The 22,335-nt window shown below is 41.2% G+C and overlaps 1 protein-coding gene and 1 long non-coding RNA gene across 4 annotated transcripts in view; one reads left to right on the top strand and one right to left on the bottom strand.

Annotated features, from left to right (window-relative positions):
* LOC140225441 (uncharacterized) overlaps window positions 1-22,335 on the bottom strand; it is a 244,780-nt gene that overhangs the window by 15,094 nt on the left and 207,351 nt on the right. The gene's annotated exons all lie outside the window — the stretch shown is intronic.
* On the top strand, window positions 3,519-21,532 carry LOC140225436 (uncharacterized). Its single transcript, XM_072304365.1, has 2 exons — window positions 3,519-3,605; window positions 21,052-21,532. Exons 1-2 carry the CDS (start codon window positions 3,519-3,521, stop codon window positions 21,514-21,516), a joined length of 552 nt encoding a protein of 183 aa, XP_072160466.1. The 3' UTR covers window positions 21,517-21,532.

Below are 22,335 nucleotides of genomic sequence, written 5' to 3'. Positions count from 1 at the left end.
TCCCTTTTCTGTGGATGGCCACGTATTTGTGACGCGTGTAAAACAGTTCATTCCCTTACTGAATCAGGGACGTTCGACCTATTTTGCCAGCGAACAAAATCCGCTCAGTGCACGGTAAATACCGCAAATAATGGTATCGTAAGTGGTTTGGAAATGCATTTGATGTGACCTGGTTTCAAACCTGTCAGACATTTCACCGTCCGCACCCGGCCCGAGCGGGGGGCTCGTTCGTTTTTTACGTTTGTTGATAATTTTCTCTGCGTGCAGTCGGTTGACAGCCCCGTGTCAAAACGGTTGACAAGCGTTCGCCGGGAAAGCTCACTTTAAAATCAACAACTCGTTTAAATATTTCAACTAACCCTCCGGCTCCCGTGAGTTCCATGACGTGTGGCCTTTCAACGTGAACTTTTTTCAGTTCTCTTCTCCTCGAGGGGTTGGAAAAATTCGAGCCTGCACATTCTGCGCTCTATTATTTACTGCAAAAATGAAGGCTGGAAACTCCTCGGGATTAGAAACCGCGTTTCTGCGCCGACGGATGAGGAAGAGTTTCGAAGTGCAATGGGCCTCTACTGCCGTGCTAAGGAAGAACGCCGTATGAACATTCGAGAGTTGTCAAATTTTCCTTGATAAAACGTGTATTTTCCACAACATCATGCATATTTTTCCTAGGAATTTTCAGATATTTTAGATTAAATTGCGAACAAACTTGTCTGACAATTTTGAAAAATGACATTTGCAATTTTTCCAGTAAATTAAGTTTTTATCGGAGGAAACTTGGCAACGTTTGAAGGCTCATACGGTGTTCTTCCTTAGCACGGCAGTGTACTACCCTGACTTCTTCAATGAATAACGTATTTACAAGGAAAGTTGTGAATATTTTTCTTCAAAATGTTCGGACAATTTTGCTTGTAATTTAATCTAAAATACCTGAAAATTTCAAGAGAGAAGATAGAAAGCATTCTTCAAAAATACATCAATCTACATCTTTACATATCTAATGAAATTTCGTTGGAAATATTTTTCATATTCCTTAACAATGAACATTTTACCGGAAAAAGTTTGGCGACTCTCAAATGTTCATACGTTATTCTTCCTCAGCACGGCAGTATAGTCCGTCCCAACGTAACATATCTCAGGAATTTCAAGACCCACGCCCGTCAGACTAAAGTTAAAACTACTATATTCGTGCCAAAGTATACGGACGCATAACACAGCTGCAGGGAGGTACAATTGTATCAAAAACACCTCAAGCGATACTACGTGTTTCATTTTTATGGCTCGGAGTGAGAAGGGTCTCATTAGCTTATCCTCTGAGCAAACCCATTCGTCGTGTCAACTCTGGACGGGGGAGCTCGTAACTCCCAACTTACAACGGCAAGGAATGACAGTTAGGGAGACAGTTCCGAAACTTTTCCTCCCAATTTAGTGGAGTTCCGTCAACAAATACACGCTACCGGCGAAAACAAAGTCGCTCCCTCGACTTTTTATCGCGTTAGACCGTCACTGATACGTGCTGTAAACAAAGAATCATGCTCCTGGTGTGAAAAGCGGTGGTGCCAAAAAAGAAGTGGCGTCGAGGGTTGGGAAAGTGCAACTCTAAGGCGGTGCTCGAATTTTCAACCCTAGTTTGCTTGGGATCTTTAGACCTGTCCCATAATAGACAACCAGAAAAAGTACGAATTCAAGCACTCTGATACGATTATCTTAACCAGAATTTCACGTGAAACAGGATTCTTGCATCTAAAATTACTGAGATCAACTGCTTAGAGTACCTTTGTAGACAGATTCGAGTATCAACGCCGGATTTACCTACTTGCCGCCCATGGGCCGCTAGTATTTTTCCGCCCCCCTCTCATTCGTTTTGAAACATCATTGAAAACCATCAAATGAACGTGCCAGCGGGGGAGGGGTTCATAAGACGCGTTTACTGGTGTTGAACACATTTTTTGGGAAAGCCCTATCAACACTACTAGCAAAAGTTCACGGAACTTTGCGCGAAAGTTAAGTTTCGTAAACCTATCTCTGCGTGGACAAGGCCTTCCATTCATAAGAAATGAACGAAAAAATTATGAAAGAACAAACATAAATGTGGATTAATGATTTTAACTTCCGCCGCCGCGCCTCGCAGACCGCACTGTGTTTGACGCAATGCGTGAAGTATTCACGCAGTCTTGTAGGCGCTATGCGTCTCACGCTGATCGCACTGTATTTGCCGCAATGCGTGAGGTATTCATGCATTCTTGTAGGCGCTATCCGTTTCACGCTGTCCGCAATGACCGCACTGTGTTTGATGTAATGCGTGAAGTATTCGTGCATTCTTGTAGGCGCTAATAAGTGTAACATGCCGATCGCCGCGCCGAGGGCTTCTCCTTTTCATCTCAAGTCCTCGTCATCATTTCTCTCTAGGTAAGTCGCGCCGTTCCACGCCAAATTGCTTGTTTGGTTTCTCTCTTAACTCGACTAATTAAAGTTGCTGCCTCTTGTATCACTGAAAGACGACAAAAATAGAAATTACTATACTCTCAGAAAATTAGAGACTTTGTCGCCTTTTCTCGTTTGTAATTTTTTTTCTAAATCCGAATTTTCTTTTTACCTACATTTTAAAAAATTGCAAAATTTGCCGCCTCCTATAGATCGATACTTCTTATCGATGTTACGGTGAGCCGCCATCTTGTTTGTTCAATTACGGCCGTAAGTGCATCATGAAGCCTAAAAACTCGTCGACCAATCAAAAAGCGGCACGGTTTTCCTGTAGTAAAAAGATACGAATGCCCATACCCTGTCTATAAAGGTACTCTACAACTCCTAACTGAGATACTACAGTGGCGTGGCGTGCTTTGCGATATATCGATTGTTCTGCCATTTAAACCTATGGTAAAGAATCGATTATTAAGGTGTTCGCTGCGAACACCCTGATTAGCGATCCTCTTCCATACGTTTAAATGGCATAACAATCGATATATCGCAAAACACGCCACACCACTGAGATACTAACGTTTCAATGTTAACTTCGTTACAGGAAATTTGAGTTGCCCGGTCACAAGAAACAAAACACTCTACGTGAGTCGAGTCGTCCTCACAACGGTGTTGGCAGGCTTCCCGATCAGACATTGTTCATTACCCACCCTTTATTGTTCAAAGTGTAAACAATTTGCTATAGGTGAGCCAAAGCGTCAATATTGAGATTGCGATATTTTTGTATCGCAGAGCCTGCCACGGTAACGGTTAGTTTGCAATCTGACGTACGTAGACCGTTGTGTTTCCAAGTGTGGGAGGTTTGAGTCCACGCGTCATGAAACATTGAATATCTTGGTTGAAAGTTAATTCAATAGTTTTCGTTGCGCGAATCGTGTTCTACGATAAATTCTAGTTAAGAAACATGCATTAGAATGCTTAACTTCGAGCATTATCTAGTGGTTCAATGGGTGGAATTAAGTGTAAGGTTACACCGAGGGGGGGGGGGGGGGGTTGAAAAAGACACGATTGTGCAATAGGAAAGGATTCCGAACATAGGTCAGATGGAGGCTCATCAAAATAGAGAAACGCAAACGAAGAAGGTGGAGAAAAAGAAGAGGAAGAAACAGAATAGTAAGAAGAAAGAAAAGGTAGAGTATGGAAGAGGCAGAGAGAAAAAGAAGCGGTAGAAGAAGAATTAAAAGTAGACGTAGAAGAAGAAGAGGCAGAGGATGGGGTGAAAAAAGAATAAAAAGAAAAAGAAAATAGGAGGAAAAATACATTTTTGCATACCTCTTCTACTTCTTCTCCATTCTCACTTCTTCGTCTCCTTCTTTCCTTTCTTTTTATTTGCCCTATTTTTCTTTAACTTTTTATAGTGTAAAAGCCCGTTGAGCTAGTCATGAGTTGCTGAGCTGATGTGAAAAATTATATAAATTGTTATAAATAGTCATGAGTTGTAACTAGAATTTTCTTCTCTCATTAGACACTAAAACAGATGGGAAATATATTCTCTGAATCATCGGATTCTATAATTAGAAAAAATTGCGGTTAAATTAGATCGACCAATTATACGCAATTACTTTCAGCAGGCGTAAACTCCCTCCACAATGTTCCCTCATGACCGCCTTGTATCTGCTGAAATTGTTACTTTCATTCGATAAGACACATTTTAATTCATTTATTTCCTTTTCGAAAGTGCGTTTATACTTTTATTACATTCCGTTCTTTCCCTTCTTCAGTATCGCAATCCCACTGAAGTTATTTATTTAATACAGAATCAAGTCCTCGAATAATTAAATTCAAATGAAATCGAACTCAGAGCGACCTCCTAATTCTTCCTGACAAAGATTCCCCCGCGATTTAAATTTTCCGTTACGCGACAACCGAGCGGATGGTTGAAAAAAACGATTGCACTTCATTCGAATAAAAAGCTCACTTGCGTGAGATAAGACCCGGCAAAATTCAATTAAAACTCCGCGAAAAGGCCAATCAATGAATGTAGAAGTAATCCGCCAAGGAGGAAACAGTGTTTTACTAGCATCGATAGCACTTAATTGAATCGTTTAGTTCCGAAACCGCACGAACACTACGATCCGCGGCACAGTGGAACGAACAACTGGTAAATGTCGGACATTAATGGAGATGTTGCATGTGTGAGGAATTTGCGATTTGACTACTGATCCTTATGTAAAATTTCGCTAGGAACACGATGGTGCCACTGATTTTCCCTGAAATCAACTCCCAAGTTCAAAAAAAGCTCTCAAATTGAGGCCAAAATGGAGGGGATATCCCACGCTATCCTGAGAATCCACGTCTACACCAAGACAAACTCTCCATGCAAAGATAGGAAGGAAATACATTAGCAGGGTTGTCGTGTTTTCGTTGTGAAGTCCCCAAATAAAGTGGCAGCCTTGTCATGTATTCGCTCCCTATCTTTGCACGGAGAGTTTGTCTTGATGTAGAGGTGGACTCTCAGGGTAGCGTGGGATATCCCCTCCATTTTGGCCTCAACTTTAAAGCTTTTTTTGAGCTTGGGAGTTGATTTCAGAAAAAACCAGTGGCACCATCGTGTTTCTCGCGAACTTTTACATAAGAATCACCAGTCAAATCGCAAATTCCTCACACATGCAACATCTCCATTGTTCTACTAGAACTGCAAATTTGGATGTTTGTGTTGTTTGGATTTTTTTGGTGTATTCGTTTTGGATGTGTATCGTTACATTGTAAAATGTAAGAAGTGCTTTAGGCCGAAAATTTACCGGGAAATGCAAAAAAAAAAAAAAAAAACCTTTTTCAAACCTCTAACTTTCGTCTTAACCAAGATCTTGGCTTTTAAAAATTCTACCTCTCGTTCGGCTTCTCTCGTTGAATCGTTCTAGGTGCGTGGTTATAAAAGCATTGACGCGGATTAAAAACGAAACAGTTTAATTCCGGATAGACCAAGCTCTTTTCGGCCGAACTTTCTCTCGTGTGAAACGAATCTCAGAGCTCGTGGTTTTTAGGGATTTGGGTGTTTTCAAAAATAAACGCACACTTCACTCACACCGGGACCCGTGGATACAAAAACTTAGGAAGTTGAACCGATTAATTTTCGATATTTCCTCATTTGAAGCTGTGGTAAATCATCGATTATTGAGGTGCTCTTTTGTCATGGGAACGGAGTTCCCCATGATATTAGAATCGTTCCGTTGCTTTCGCTATGGGATTCCCTATACCTCTGCGACCTTGAGCGTTTCGCCCAGTCTCCGATTTTTGGTTGATTTTTCGATGTATCAAAAACCGTTGTATTTTTTAGCCAATCATGTCTCTACGTCAAGTTGTGTTGATTGCTAAAATTCGCTTTCAGCGAGTTTTTTTCCACCTGGAGATGTCGTGTCTGACTGGTAAATCTGCGCAGAACCACGAAGTTCCGTTTTTAGGCAAATTCTTTTTTTTGGGAGGTTCCGATTGGTTACTTTTCGCCATCAGTTTTCTGTTCGTTGGTGCAAAAGATCGCCTACCTCGTTGCTCTTGAGAAGCCGCCATTATCCCACCTCAAATTTTACAAATAGAAATAAAGACATAATAACCATCGTTCAAGGTGGAAAATTGCTCTGGAGGACTCGGTACGGACAAATAAGTCAAAATCAGACCTCGATTGATTGATTTAATTCATGGATACGCAAATATTGCCTTAGCTCAACTGCCGCGATCGGAATGCATACTGGGATGAACCTCGAGACACATGATAGCATAGGCAAACAATGTCTCACAGAGAAAGGCGCTTAGCTCGTTTCTCTCATATCGAAGACGCGAATCGCTCAAGGACAACTCTTGTGATAAGTCCCGCCCATCGTCCGAGTCTTTTAAATGCTATTTTTGTTCGGTTAGCCGTGGATCTGTGGTAGCCTAGTTGACTGAGGCGCCCCATTTTCTTGTTAAGGTGCGGGCAATAGGTGATCGGGAGTTCGATACCCGGCGATGGGAGTTAATTTTTAATGGTTGTATTGAATGTTTTAGACCAATCATCAAAAAATAATTAATACTAGATGATAAATGTACGAATATTTTCTCGTGAGTTAATATGTTAAACAAAAATACTGGAATATACCTCCTTCATATAATCAGCCACATGTTTCCCCAAATTAATGACGTTATTTTCTTTTTTTCAATAAAGTTTATTTGCATTCAACGTTCGTAAGTTAAGCAAGATGTACTTATTGATACAAATAGAAAGACATGAAAATAGTATGTCTAACATTTCAGTTGTTTTTTTTTTTTTTTTTTATTTTTTGTTTTTTTGTCTTTTCAATAAAACAAATTGACTTGGACTAGAATCAGTGTATCTCTGAAGACAAAAGCTAAGTTTTTTGATACAGAAATACTGATATATTCATCCGTTATATAATCAGGGAGATGTTGACCCAAATATTGATGTATATTTTCTCTGTTCGCCCAAATTAATGATGGTATTTTCTTTTTTCAAAAATAAATAAAGCAATGACATGAAAGTAGTATAGTGCACATCGAACATTTTAGTTACATCTATTTGAATGAAAAAACGGCAACTTAGGAGGCACATAGGTCACTTATGATGCATATTCGGGCATATGTGTAGAGTAAAAATATCATACTTTACGCCGAAAAAGCGAAACTGAAAGTTAAATGCGTTAACTTCCGAAAACCATGTATAATCCAACGAAAATAAATAATTGGTAAATAACAGCTTTCTTGTAAGCAAAGAAAAAAAAATTAAAAATATTAAAAAAGAGATGTTGACACAAAATTACATAGCCCCTTCAATTCTGAAGATACTGCAAACGAACTGTACCTTAAAATTTTCATATCCCAGAAGCTAAAGTTCCCATGACGAATATTGCTATCGCTAGCGATTGCAAAAACCAACTTGTTTCCAGTTGGAACTGCTGTTTTGTATTTCTTGCGATAGCAAATGTATGCACTTAACCCCTTAAAAGAATCAATTTCTATTACATTATTGAATTATACTCGAGGTTTGCAAAAAGTGGACGTATTTCTGCCAAACGAAATTATGTGCATGACGTGAGTTCCGTTATGCACATTTATCCTCATCGATCTCAGGGCTCATGTTTTAATGCGCACAGCTCCGTTTGGAAGAAATACGTTCAAGTGTCCTTCTAATGATACTGTATTAAGGATCTCCTTAAACTCTCCCAACAGGTAGAATGTTAACCATATGATGCGCTGTTAAAGAAACGACTATACATACGGCTCTAATACGCTCTTTCCGAAATAAAATTACAATGTACTTGCGACGCGACCGAGCAAGCAGAGCGCGATGGATGGATGTCCCTGGAGGGCGCTAGGACGCTTAAATCGGAGCCTGGAAATGTAAACCGGGATGAATTAATTGAAAAACGGTCTTGATAAGGGCAAAGAAAAGGCTGGGATGTTTGCGAAAGGAGAGTGCAACTTAAATATCATGTCTCGCGCTTCGCGGACCAATTAGTTTTTCTTTCTTTCGCCCTGGATAATGGCAAATTAACAACCCCCCCCCCCCCCTTCAACCCAACTCCGCCTTGCTCCACTTGCTCTCTTTCCTTCGTATTTTCGAAATTAGTCGCCGGGCAGAGTTGCCAAATTGACTTGAATAACATTCATATGAACTTGGATCGCCGCTCCGCGGTGAGAAAACGTGATCAAAAGCGTCGCTTCCCTCACGAAAGGACGCAACTCCTTTCCAATGTTGTCAAATCTCCCCTCGCAAATTCTATTTTAATCAAGAGAATCAATGGAATTTCTAACTGAAAATTTCACTGATACTCCCCAGATTTGATGCGATGTGCATTTTTGTACAATAAATTGATTTTTTGGGGTCAATTTTGCAGCCTTGGAATGGTGTTACGTTCCTTTGTGTAGAAACGACGAAATGTTGTGTCGCACTGGAAAATGAGTCTTTTGGATCCAGAGTCTAGACACCTTATAAAAAATTGACAGGATAAAATACTCTTGATTCGATCGGATTTTTGCTCGCATCTAAAAGAAATCCACTCAGATTCAGAGGATTGTATTAGGTTTGTATTATAGATTAGTAAAATATACAATGTTGCCGCATTCTTGCGATAACTTTAATTCGATCTACGTGTTCCCGTCTCAAAACTTGGCACAGCTGCTGAAAGATGCCTTCTCAATTTTTTGTGCCCTGTCCCGCTCAAGTTTGCAGCACTGAGTCTTAAAAGAGACCGGAGTTGAAAACAAAAACTTCAATTTAAATGAGAAAGAACATTGCACGCCGATTGTTCTAAAAATGCGCTCAGGAAATTTATCCTTGGTTTAAGGAAAGAAAATAAGTCCGATTCAGGGTGGGAGTCTTGAGCACTCGAGGTCAGTGGCGTGGCGTGCTTTGCGATATATCGATTGAACGACTATGTAAATCCATGGAGAAAGATCGATTAACAGAGTAATCGATTCTTTACCATAGGTTTAAATGGCATAACAATCGATACATCGCAATTCACGCCACGCCACTGCTCGAGGTTTAGTTTCCTCATCTGCTTTTGCAGATTCGAGGAGTGCCAAAAGATAACAAGTAAACTTAATTGGCCGTAATAATTTTCTCGAGGAGACATCTGTCGAGGGATTTGTCTGGTTAAGGGCCGATTTTGCATAAAGGTCCAATCTGGCTAAATTTCCGTAACTCTGCAATGTTTTGACCATTAAAGGTCTATATTTCGTCAGCTTCCGGCCAAAGTATCACAAGTACCATGCGACATTTCAAAATTTCCGCCGTCATTATATTTTCTTACAGAGAATTTTTTGGTTGAATCTGTTTGAAAATTCCACTGGATTATATTAACAGTACAATGAAAATTCAGTGAAATTGCCGGACAATTTCGTTGAACGATTTCTATGTAAAAAGGTAGCGGCGGAAATTTTTAAGCGTCACATGGCGCTTGTGAAACTTTGGCCTGAAGGTGACGATTTTACGGATTTCGGTTTCTTTTACTTACCTAGAGAAGAATCTGAAAGCCGATTTTGGGGGAAAATGACCGTAATAAGATGCATCCCGTTAAAATGTTTACCTTCAATGAGCAAAAAATCGAGGCGTTGAGGAAATTAAGGGGGGCCAAAGACAGGCCTTGTAGACACCCCTCCCTTAAATGCAAGGGCGTGGCGTGCTTGGCGATCTATCGATATTTGCCCATTTTAATAATATTTCCCCTCGGAAATCGATCGCGACGGAGTCAGATTGGTTTGAGTTAGGTCACGCAACTAAACTAACTCTCCGGCAGCGCTGGAAGTATCACTCCAATTGAAGGCGCCCTAGTCCAGCATTTGTACGCACTATTTCTACAACTTCGATCAATAGATCTTTTTAGGCTTTTTATCTTTTTGAGTTCAGTTTAGATAGCTATGCTGCGAAAAATACCACTCGTGAATAATTCGATGTTGCCAAACTCTCTCCGATACAATACAGATTTTTCGATATTCCCCCCCCCCCCCAAATATCGATTATTAAGGTGTTCGCTGCGAACACCCTATTTATCGATACGTTTTCCACAGGTTAAAATGACTGATCAATCGATACATCGCAAAGCACGCCACACCGCTGCTTCAATGCACGAGTTTAAGACAGAGGGTTTGCAATTTTCACTTTCAAACTAGACAGCCAGAGTAAATCATACAATTATACATGGAAGAATGGACCGCACTAGGCAAGTTGCGAATTTAAGCATTGCGCTCTATGCATTTTCTTCAAAATTTCACATGGAACACGATTGTGGAGACTAAAACAACGGAGTGGAATCAGTTAGATAGGCTCAAAAGACCCAGAGAACCGAGGGCGTAGCGCCCTACTTTTAATGATAAGTGACCATAAGAGGACCCGGGTGTGGAAAGGGCTTTTGTCGATTACGAAGTTTCAGAATTTTCACCGACTATTTCTCTTTTTGTCACAAAAATGGACCATTACAATCGAGATTTAAGGTGGAGGTATCGTTCCATTATGAAGAATATTCACTTAAATATCCATATCTCTAAAATCATTTTCTTCCCTGCCAAGGGTAAACATTTGAAAGGCAATTTTGGAACTTAGAGCCCGAGAAGTACCCTTTTCGCACCCAAATCCTCGCGCACAGTGAAAGCTGATCAGGAATCATACCAACACATTCTTGGGAAAATTAAAAGGACCTGCCAACGCTCATCTGGTATATGTTACTGCACGGAAAAAATTAAATTGCTGATTTAACAATTCGATTACTAAAAGAAGTGACCGCAACGTTTCAATGTAGATTTTACAACAAAAAAATGATATTTTAACCACTCCCGGGGTTAAATTAGCTTACAATAGTGGTTAAAGTAGCATTTTTTTGTTGTAAAATCTGCGTTGAAATGTTGCATTCACCTTTTTTAGCAATTGAATTGTTAAATCAGAAATTTAACGTTTTCCATGTGTGTAAAGTTTGTATTCTTCATTTTATACAAGTTGACCCTTTGACATCTTAAGTTTTCACGTTGACACATGCATATTGACTTGTGTCGCATAGCTTTTTTGAAAAAAAGAAAAAAAAACAATTGAGGTGAAAATCTCGCAGCTCGGAGAGAGGGGGAGAAGGGGGAAGTAAATCGCGATACTAACCAAACGCTCGAAAGAGGGTTATTAAAATATATTGAAAGGTCGGCAGGTTTTGATTCTTGGTTGACTGAGCGCTGAAACCCCCCCCCCCCCTCATTTTTTTCTGCAAGAGTTTACACAAGCGACGGAGCGGTGGGGGGAACAAACGTGGGGAAGCGAAGGGGGGGGGGGCTTCATGACTCCGGACAAACGGTTTCGAGTCGTGATTCGAGAGAACCGCTCAACTGCGGGGCCTGGACAGCGGTTGATACGCGCTTTTGAGCGGCGGGGCGGAGAGCGGGTCGTGATTATTGCCTTCGTTACGAACAAAACAGGTCTGTTCGTGATATCCGTTCGCGGGGTACTTTTTCCGGTATTATTCAGTCAGCGAATGCTTTTTATTATGCTCATTGCTCGGAGCCGCGCGGCTGTCTGATCTCGCAGGGATTTTCGGTTTTTTGAAAAGGAGGGATGGGATGGTTCTCTGAAGTTTGGCAACATTGTCGACACAGCATTCTGAGAGGTTGCCGTACCTAGAGTCTTTTAAAAGGGCGAATAAAGACAAGTCGGCTCATGTAAAATACCCAAAGACATAAAGACGGAGTGCTCGTATCTAAAGGCACGGGGAAAAAGTGAAGCCTGGTTTGGCGCTGGGTGCTTGTGTGAGTGTGTAAATGAGCGCGGGAATCCATGGCGGCAAACGGAAATTTGATTTGAACTTGTCCTCTTGATTTTTCCACATTTCTTCTTCGAAACGTATTTTAAATGCCTAAAACGAATATGTTAAGAAAGTTGGGACTGCGTCCTACTATAATACACCTACTTTTGCTCTGTAACAGGCAGTAATCTCAGATAAAGTTAGTTTTTCTTCTGCTCATGGTGGTTCTGCAGGTTCAAACAGGCCGTTACAGTTCTGGATGAACGTTACTCCCAAATGAAATTAATCGGTCGACGACGGACCAAAGCTAACCTAAAGTTAAAGAAATATGAGTGGGTAAGTGAATTTGGGCAAAAATCAACCTAAAATACTTTGTTTCCGCAATTTTATTTAGTTCCCGCCCTAAATTTAAATTTCAAACTTGTCCCGATTTCGCCGCCAATCCTCTAGCCAATAGTAGAGGTTGTTGAAAAGAAGCTTCATTTTTTGCTTTTAGCCCTCCGTCTTTATGTCTTAGAAAATACCTGTATGGAGAGTATGCGGATATGTGGGTAATTTTGAGGTTAGATCATGGAGCCCTTAGGATCCAAAAGGGCAGCCAATATATGAATTCTTACTATAAAGAGTGATTAATAATTGCAATGGACCACTACACAAGGTACGAATTTAAGCAATCTGATACATGCTTCTTAACCAGAATTTCACGCAGAGCACGATTCGCGCAACGTATAATAATGAAACAAACTCCAAACGAAGATATTAACGTTTTTATTTCACATTGGTTACGAAGAATTTGAACTGCCTGCTGACAAGAAACTCAAAGCTCTACGTGAGTCAAATCGCGCACTACAACGTGGTTTCAACAAGCTTCTCAATCGAGCAATGTTCATTTCCCACCATGTGTTGTTCAAACTATGAGCACTTTGCTACAGCTAAGCCAAAGCGTCAAGATTGAGGATGCCAGATTTTTATATCGCAGAGACTGTCACGTTTAGCGCACGATGTGGATCACGCATAGCATTGAGTTTTCATGAGCGGGTGGTTTGAATTCACGCATCAAAAATCATGAAATATCTTCGTAAGGAGCTGATTTCAGTAATTTTCGTTGTGCGTATCGTGTTCTACGTAAAATTTTGGTTAAGAAACGTGTATCAGAATGCTGAAATTCGTACCTTGTCTAGTGGTCCATTTTAGTATTCTGAAACATTGTAATTTAGATAAGAATTTTTAGACCTGACCAGAATGTTTATTTTATCAAAGACAATTTGACAACGCCTGAAGGTCAATGCGGCGTTTTTCCTTGGCACGGCCAGGGCACGGCAGTTTTCTAGTATACTAGTTGTGGGTTGAGAGCAAGAGGCGCTATCTATCGGCTGAGCGCTTAAAAATCAGGAAGGGATAAGAGGGGAAACCAGGATGAGCAAAGAAAAAGTACCTGGAATCAAGGGGGAAGCAACCGACTCTGATCCTGACATTTGAGAGGAAACGCGCACGGAAAGATGGAGGGAGCGTGGATATAAAAAGAAATGAATCGGATACATTAGACGTTTAAGCGGAGAATTATGGCGAGCATTTCCCGTAGAGAGGTCTCGCATTCGAACGAGCAAGGATTTCCGCCAGCGTGGCCGCTCACAGTGATTCTTTTTCGCGCTGTGTCAAAAAAACCGTGAAACAATTTTTAAGAATATTTTAAGTGAGTTATTTTTGTGAAAATATTCGTCCCCTCCTGCACCAAACCTACAAAGTGGCAAAAATTCACGGATAACTTTGAGAAAAACAATCAGTTGAGTTTCTTGTAGAAAATAATCTATAGAAAGTAATTTGGGAGCGTTGGATCAAATTTTAACTTTGCTGTTTCCCTGTACCCGAGTATTATCATTCTGATCGGTCACACAGCTCAGGAACCGATCGCAACAGTAGAGTCAGATTGGGTTAAGTTAGGTCACGCAACTAAACTAACTCTCCAGTAGCGCTGGAAGTATCACTCGAATTGAAGGCGCCCCAGTCCTGCATTTGTACGCACTATTTCCACAACTTCGATCAATCGATCTTTTTAGGCTTTCATTGAGCTCTTTTGAGTTCAGTTTAGACAGCTATGCTGCGAAAAATACCGCTCATGAATAATGCGATGTTGCCAAACTCCCTCCGATAAAATACAGATTTTTCGAGAAGTGTTCGGAATATTGATACCGCGTTTTAGTTTTCCCACGACCAGTTCAAAACTAATACTGCGTGTTACACAAGATCCGATACGGAGCTGGAGAGGGGGAGGGGGTGTCAAAAAACAGAAACTTTAGCGCATTATGTAATTTAGGGACGGCCGTAGATGAACATTCGTCGTTTGATTGTGCCTATTTCCAATGATAATTTCACAAGTCTAAGAGAACGCACTAAATTTTTCAGACGTGTGACGGTTCTTCCAGGAAAGAAATAAAATGCTCGGTGGAGTACTTGAACAGCGGAGACGAGATGCGCTATGCCCTGCAGGAGGGTTGAATATTTTCACAGAAATAATTCACTTAAAAATATTCTTAAAAACTGTTCAACGGTTTTTTTTGACACAGTGCGAAAAATACGATTCCCGAGCTGAGCGATTTATGAGTGAATTATTTTTGTGAAAATATTCGTCCCCTCCTGCAGGGTATAGCGTATCTCGTCTGCGCTGTTTCAGTCCTCCACCGAGCATTTTATTTCTTTCATGGAAGAACCGTCATACGTCTGAAAAATTTAGTGACTTCTCTTAGACGTGTGAAATTATCATTGGAAATAGGCACAATCAAACGACGACTGTTCAACTAGGGCCGTCCCTAAATTACACAATGCGCTAAAGTTTCAGTTTTTGGACACCCCCCCCCCTCCAGCTCCGTATCGGATCTTGTGTAACACGCAGTATTAGTTTTGAACTGGTCGTGGAAAAACTAAAACGCGGTATCAATATTCCGAACACTTCTCGAAAAATCTGTATTTTATCGGAGGGAGTTTGGCAACATCAAATTATTAATGAGCGGTATTTTTCGCAGCATAGCTGTCTAAACTGAACTCAAAGACATAAAAAGCCTAAAAAGATCTATTGATCGAAGTTGTAGAAATAGTGCGTACAAATACAGGACTACGGCGCCTTCAATTCGAGTGATACTTCCAGCGCTGCCGGAGAGTTAGTTTAGTTGCGTGACCTAACTTAACACAATCTGGCTCCGTCGCGATCGATTCCCGAGCTGTATGACCGATCAGAATGATAGAATTCGAGTATATTGAAACACAATTAAGGCAAAATGTGTCCCAACGTTTCGAAATTACTTTTTATTAAATAACCTCTACAAGAAAGCTCAACAGATTGTTTTCCTCGAAGTCATCCATAAATTTTTGTCCCTTTCTTAAATTCTAATCTGGCAATCGAGTTTTTTAAGATTTGGAGTAAAAAGGTAATTTTTAACGGGAAACTTGAATTTGCAGTTCAATTTTCAAAATTCGAACATTCAAGAGGGTGGACGCCTGCCAAAACTGTTGTGAAGCGTGATTTGACTCACGTAGAGAATTGCGTTTCTTGTGACCGGGAATTTCAAAACTCCTGTAACTAATGTAGAATGAAAACGTTAATATCCTAGTAAGGTGTTGATTTCAGTAATTTTTGAAGCATTAATTATGTTCTATATGAAATTTTGGCTGAGATACATGTATCAGGATGATTTAATTCGTACCTCATCTAATTATCCATTGAAAGGGAAAACGGAACAGAGAGGGGCATCGGATGAGCTTTCAGTTAAGTTGCCCCCTTTTTGAGGAACGTAGATAAATTATCGAAATGAGATTGAAATGAAACTGTTCAGTAATCTGGTGTAACATATGGTATTAGTTTTGAGCTGGTCGTGGCAAAACTAAAATGCGGTGTTAATATTCCGAATATTTCTCGACAAATCTGTATTGAATCGGAAGAAATTTGGCAACATCAAATTATCCATTAACAGTTTTTATCGTAGCATGGCTACTTATACTGAACTGAAGGAGATGAAGAGCCTAGATAGTTCTGTTGACCGAAGTTGTGGAAAGAGTGTGTACAAATTCAAGACTGGGGCGCCTTCAATTTCGGTGATACTTCCAGCTTTGCCGCTGAGTTAGTTTAGTTGCGTGACCTAACTGATCCCAATCTGACTCTATTGCGATCGGTTCCCGAACTGTTTGACCGATCAGAATGATGAAAATCAGGCCCAAGCAAGGATAAAAAAGACAAAATTCGTTCCAACGTCCCGAAATTACTTTCTATAACTTAATCTCTACATGGAAACTGAACAGATGGTTAACTCTCGAAGTTATCCGTGCATTTTCGTCGGGTTGGTAGTTAAATGCTAACCCAGCTCGTGTACCGATCGAGTTTTATCAAATTTGGTATCAAAATGTAACTCATAACGGGAAACTCGAATTTGCAATCATATTTTCAAAATTCTAAAATTCAATATGGCGGACGTGGCATATAATGCTATTTCGGCTCATATTCGATTGATTCTTGTAAAACGTATTACTTGGGGGTATGCTCTGACGGGAAACTCAAAACAAAGGGCCTCAAAGTGAGGCCAAAATGGAGGGGATATCCCACGCTATCCTGAGAGTCCACCTCTACATCAAGACAAACTCTCCATGCAAAGATAGGGAGCATGTACATTAGCAGGGTTGCCGTGTTTTCAGTTTTAGAGTCCCCAAATAAAGTGGCAGCCCTGTCAATGTATTTGCTCCCTATCTTTGCATGGACAGTTTGTCTTGATGTAGAGGTGGACTCTCAGGATGGCGTGGGATATCCCCTCCATTTTGGCCTCAAGTTGAGAGCTTTTTTGGAGCTTGGGAGTTGATTTCAGAGAAAACCAGTGGCACCATCGTGTTTCTCGCCAACTTTTACGGAATAATCAATAGTCAAATCGCAAATTCCTCACACATGCAACATCTCCATTTTCCTCATAGATAAACATTTTGTCGAAGGAAATTCGGCAACTCTCGAATGTTCATACGGCGTTCTTCCGTAGGACGGCAGCGCTGTGCGTTACGACTGTAATCCTCGGTGCGACAGTAATTCACCGTGAAAACGCTCGATTTATATCCTCATTACACGCAATAAGCGCTCGGAGGAGGAGCTCAAAAATGATCCCGAAACGGATTACTCTCGAGACGCTGCTATAAAAACGGAGCCAAGTCCGAAATGCCCGAGCTGGGGGCATTACCGGTGAAAAAGTGCAGGATATTTACACTTGCGGTCTTTAAAGCAAGTCGCCGAGAGAGTTTGATGGACTGCTGCCCTTTAAATAGCTCCCTTTCTCGCGGAGGCACATGTGATTTAGCGCCGTTCTTGTGGCTATACCTTTTAGTTCGAGGTCTCTTTAAGCTATAAGAAATACACCGGTTATTTATACCGTCGCACAGTGCGGCATTCTCATGGACGATGCGAACAAAAATCGGTAAAAGACACTTAACTTTAAATAATGAAGATAGTGGCACCGACATAAGAAAACCCTCTGGCACTATCGATGTAAAACACTCGAAGAATAAAAGAATGTTATAGCTCAAGATTTTTTTAATATTTTGGGAAGAATAACTCCTCAAATCCGTGAACTCTCTCTGTTCCTTCTTTATTACATGCCGTTAGTATATTTAAATTTTAAAATTTTAAAAGTTCTATGTTTCATGACGTGCTTAAAATTTCATAATAAATCGTCGTTTCCCGAACGAAGGGACGTAACTCCATTCCGAGGTTGCAACATGGACGAAAACAATTACATTTTTTACAAGCATGTACCTGTGCAACTTTTGCCCGAAATTGTTCCGTTTTTGCGTAGGATCAGATGAAAAATCTGTGAAACTTTCAGTTTGAAGTGATCAACATTCTCCTGGCAAAAATGGTATTTTCGAAGGGAAATCTGGCAACAGTGGAAAAAAGTTGCAATCTCTCGTGAAAAGAACGACGAAATGTGCATTCAGGTCTTAAAATCGTTTAAAATACTACACGGAAAAAATTAAATTGCTGATTTAACAATTCAATTGCTAAAGAAAGTGACTGCACGCGCACTGGCGCCTACAAACCTAACAGGGATACTTCACGCATTGCGCAACGCGTGAAGTATCCCTGTTAGGTTTGTAGGCGCCAGTGCGCGTGCAGTCACATTTCTTAGAAATTGAATTGTTAAATCAGCAATTTAATTTTTTCCGTGTATTGTATGCTGCATATTTTTACAGAGAATTCTTTCTTACAAGAGCAACGAATTATTCCGTCTACATTTGGGGTAAAAAATCAAAGTTTCAATCTAAGTAAGAACATTTGACCATTTGCCTAGGTATTAGACTATTTGCCAAGGCATTCGACCAAATGCCTGATTTGACTTTTTGCCTTCGACAAATGAGGACTTATCTGTAACAATAGCGGATGTAAAAAATTACCTTTTCGAAACACGCTTAAAAAACTGTTTAGTTCACACAAAAATTTAATATGTTTGGCTCTAGCATAATGTACAGATCTCGAAGATCACATCTCAGGTATTTTCTCAAAATTTTCTCGATGCCAAAACAGTTTTTGACTGTGTTTCGCAAAGATAATTTTTCACATCCGCTATTGTTACAGATAAGTCCGCAAATACATCACACAAGCACACCATGCCACCGGAGCACAGAGAAATAAAGTCACTCCGGGTTTTTCCGATCCGAGGCACCATAATGTAAATGCAACAAGCACCAAACTCGAGCGTTCCCGCGCTCATCAAAAACTCCAAAAGTCAGAGGCGCCGCCGTCTTCATCAAAAGCTTTCAATCAAAGCTCGCTGCTCCCAACTCGAGCTCGGCGCACACAGCCACGGTTTTTGTCCTCAGCAGCCTTATTTCCAGTCAAAAGGCGAGGCATGCATGATCGATTACGATAAGTTCCATTCGAAGCTGTGGTACAGAATCGATTACCGCGACACCCTGTTCATCGATCCTTTTCCATAGGTTCAAACGCGACGGATCGATCGATTCATCGCGAAGCGCGTTCCAGGGCGGAAACGAATGAACCGCGATGGGGGAGGATCGAAGGACGAAACTTGCCGAATGATTAAGCTCGCAACTCATAACTTATTGAAAGTTGCGAGAGCTTGGAACTTGCCGAGGAGGCGGGCGGCACTCCGACAATTCGCGCACGAGTGATTGTTCGTGACAAGAGGAGAGACACAAGGTGAGCGAACGCTGCCGCCTCGAAACGTAAATCTCGGATTCCAGCAGGATGTGAAAGGGGTTTGGTAAGCCTACGCTGGCCCATACTGCCGTGCTGAGGAAAAACGCCGTATGAAAGGAAACAGTCAACGGTGATAGTTAATTACGAATCATTTAGTTGAAAACCCAAGAAAAGGAGGAAACCCACCAATCCTTAAATCCACGGTTAATGTTGAACATAGAAGTTGCTGTTCAGATAGATTTGTATTCAACCGACCTGCAAGAATCAATAATCAAAACACGATCCTGTGACTAGCGGCAGGGCACTACTAAAACAGGCTGGCCAAAAATCAGTACTTTTACGGTGCTTTTTTAGTGCATTCTTAAGAAATTTAGTACCTCTTGAACAGAAAAATTCAGTACTTTTTCAGTACCTCCATTTGACGAAATACGAAAAATTTCATCAATTTGAAGTTTTTGCTTCAATTGCGACGAAAAAATGAAACGTTTTCCGGACCTTCTTACGCAATTTCCGCTTTTTTTCAGTGTTCCCGGACCGCCCTTAAAAAATCAGTACTATTTCCGGACTTCCAGGAAATTCCGGACCTGTACACCCTTGACTGCAATCGACTCATTTCTAGTTCCTAATTGCAAAATACACTGGAAAAAACACACATTGGATCTAGAGTCCAGACTTTTAAAATCATCGATAAGAAAGAATAGTCCTGATTCAATCAGGTTCAAGCTTAAATCAAGAACCAAGCCTCTTAATTTAAGCGGATTTCCTTTTGATTTAAGCTTAAATCTGATTGAATCAAGAGTCCATTTCTTGTCAATGTCTTGAAGAGTCTGGACTCTAGATCCAATGTGTTTTTCCCCAGTGTTTCCGGACTCCCAGGAGATTCCGGACCTGTAGACACCCTGAACTGCGTACGACTCATTTCTAGTTCTTAATTGCAAAATATAGTGAAAATGTAGTTCCAACATTGTAGTTCCCTCAAGGAACCGACGAATTTCGCCGCGATTCCAGGCGGGCGCGGCAGCGCGGCCTGGAATCTTTTCAATTAGAGAAAAGTTGCCGGTTCGGGAAACAGTGACATCGCGGGGATAATGCACGAGGCGGACTCCTGACACGAATTCCGAATGCATCCTCAGACTCAGACTCCGGCGCGGCGCCGCGCACGGCTCACTAATTCGTCAATTGCTTCCGCGCCGAGCCGGGAGAGCCCTCACCGTGAAACCGCCGGATCGTGAGTGTTGTGGAACCCCCCCCCCCCCCCCCTCGCGTGGAGAGACGACTCCCCAAATGCAAATTGCATTTCCCGCTCGTCCTCGCCGACGCCGCCGCCGCGGAAAGACGTCTAACGCAAACAAAGGGAATTGACGTGACGCACGTAACGTAAAGGGCCGGCCCTGAATCGTTGCTCCTCTTGCGTCAGGGCGTGACTGTACTTAAGTCCTCGTATAGGTTGAGTATGGACGTGTAGGAATATGGAGCTCTTGAGGATATCACTAAGAGTGTCGGTTTAGGAAAAGTACGGACGCATGTAGTTTATTTTGGAAAATATTTAACAACACTGGGAAAAAAAACACATTTGATCTAGAGTCCAGACTCTTAAAAACATTGACAAGAAAACATACTCTTGATTCAATCAGATTTAAGCTTAAATCAAGAACCAAGCCTCTTAATTTGAGCGGATTTCCTTTTGATCTAAGCAAAAATCTGATTGAATCAAGAGTATTTTTTCTTGTCAATGTTTTCAGGATTCTGGAGATAAAATAATATATACAGTAATTATCCACAAGAGAAGAAGAGAAAGAACAATATGTATAGTAATCATTAGTAATGGAGAAGAAGAGATAGAATGATATAGTTATGGAGTATAGTTATAGTTATATGGGGCCTCATATGTAAGAATGGCGGATGTAAAAAATTGCCTTTTCAAAACATGCTTAAAAATCTGTTTTAGTCACACAAAACTTTAATGTGTTTGCCTCGGGCATAATGTACAGATCTCGAAGATCGGTCGCGTGGGGATTCGGCCGGTCGGATTTTTCGTGGGGATTCGGCCGGTTTCCGATTTATTATCCAGAGTGTGGAAAGTTTGGCAACAATGTACTAATGCGAAGCAGAGGAATACTCTTATCACGTTGGTGACATCTCGAGATTGAAATCATGCTTATCGGGGTCGTGAACTGACAGTCGGACGGATCAAATTTTTTAATTTGTGACGACGGTCAAAAAGACGGAATTTTAGTATTTGGATGGACAAAATTAATCCAAGAAGTACTATCTGTTAAACAAGACTTTTTTATTGACGGGACATTTTATGCATGTCCAAAACAATTTTCTCAACTGTATACAATTCATGCAAAGCACAGAAGCACCCACCACTCTGTTTGCTGCATTCCTATTTTTTACGCTTTACTTCCGAACAAGCAGAAACGTACTTATCAACGCTTATTTCATTTGTTCAACGAAAAATTTCCAACGTGGAAGCCAGAAAGTTTCTGTTTAGATTTTGAGATTGCTGTCATATCCGTTTTGTCAAATTTATATCCTGACGCAAAATTGCATGGGTGTAACTTTCATTTGAACCAGTCAATTTGGAGGAAAGTTCAGGAATTGGGTCTCAGCGTTGAGTATAAAGTAAGTACACTATGTTAAATAGCTCATTTCTTGTATACCAAGTTTTATTCATGTTTGTTCTGTGCATTGTTGCCAAACTTTCCATACTCTGAATAATAAATCAGAAACCGGCCGAATCCCCACGAAAAATCCGACCGGCCGAATCCCGACCGGCCGAATCCCCACCTAATCTCGAAGATCACATCTCAAGTATTTTCTCAAAATTTTCTCGATGCCAAAACAGTTTTTTTTAACGTGTTTCGAAAAGGTAACTTTTCACATCAGCCATTAAGTCATATATAATTCCTCATATAGTCATGAAGATATTAGGGCTGAAAATAGGGCAGTCAACCTACGAACTCAAATGAACATCGCGACGGGGATATGCTGTTTTGCACTTTGTTCATCGATATTTCATCCGAGCTCCTGATGTAAGTACGCCCCGCCAAAAATCGTCCGATACACGCCGCTTCCCGGATCCACTCCGAGCCTCCGGTATGTATATCAGCGCTTCTTTCCCTCGCCCCCCCCCCCCCTCGCGATAGACCCAACTCCACGACAATAGCGGCGGAAACGAGGGAGCCCGGCGCAGATCAATGCCAGCGGCACGAAGTCGACGGAATCACTCGGAGCAAACACACTTTTCCCCCGGGGGAAGAAAAAAACCGAGTTCTGAGTCGGCACAAATCTTATCTTCACACTCCAGGGACTCGCCGCGACGATTTCGTGGAAAACCGCGGGATGCCGCGCGAGTGCGGCGAAAGAGCGTAAGGACGCGGGGGTTCCGATTGGAGTTGGGTGGTTTTGCGGGTGGGGATGCGCGGCGCGCACATGTGTTATTTCCGCGAACGACTGGGC

Source organism: Bemisia tabaci, chromosome 9 (assembly GCF_918797505.1).
Source record: "Bemisia tabaci chromosome 9, PGI_BMITA_v3".
NCBI lineage: Eukaryota > Metazoa > Arthropoda > Insecta > Hemiptera > Aleyrodidae > Bemisia > Bemisia tabaci.
Note: the sequence above shows the minus strand (reverse complement) of the source record. Positions and strands in the feature narration are given on the sequence as shown.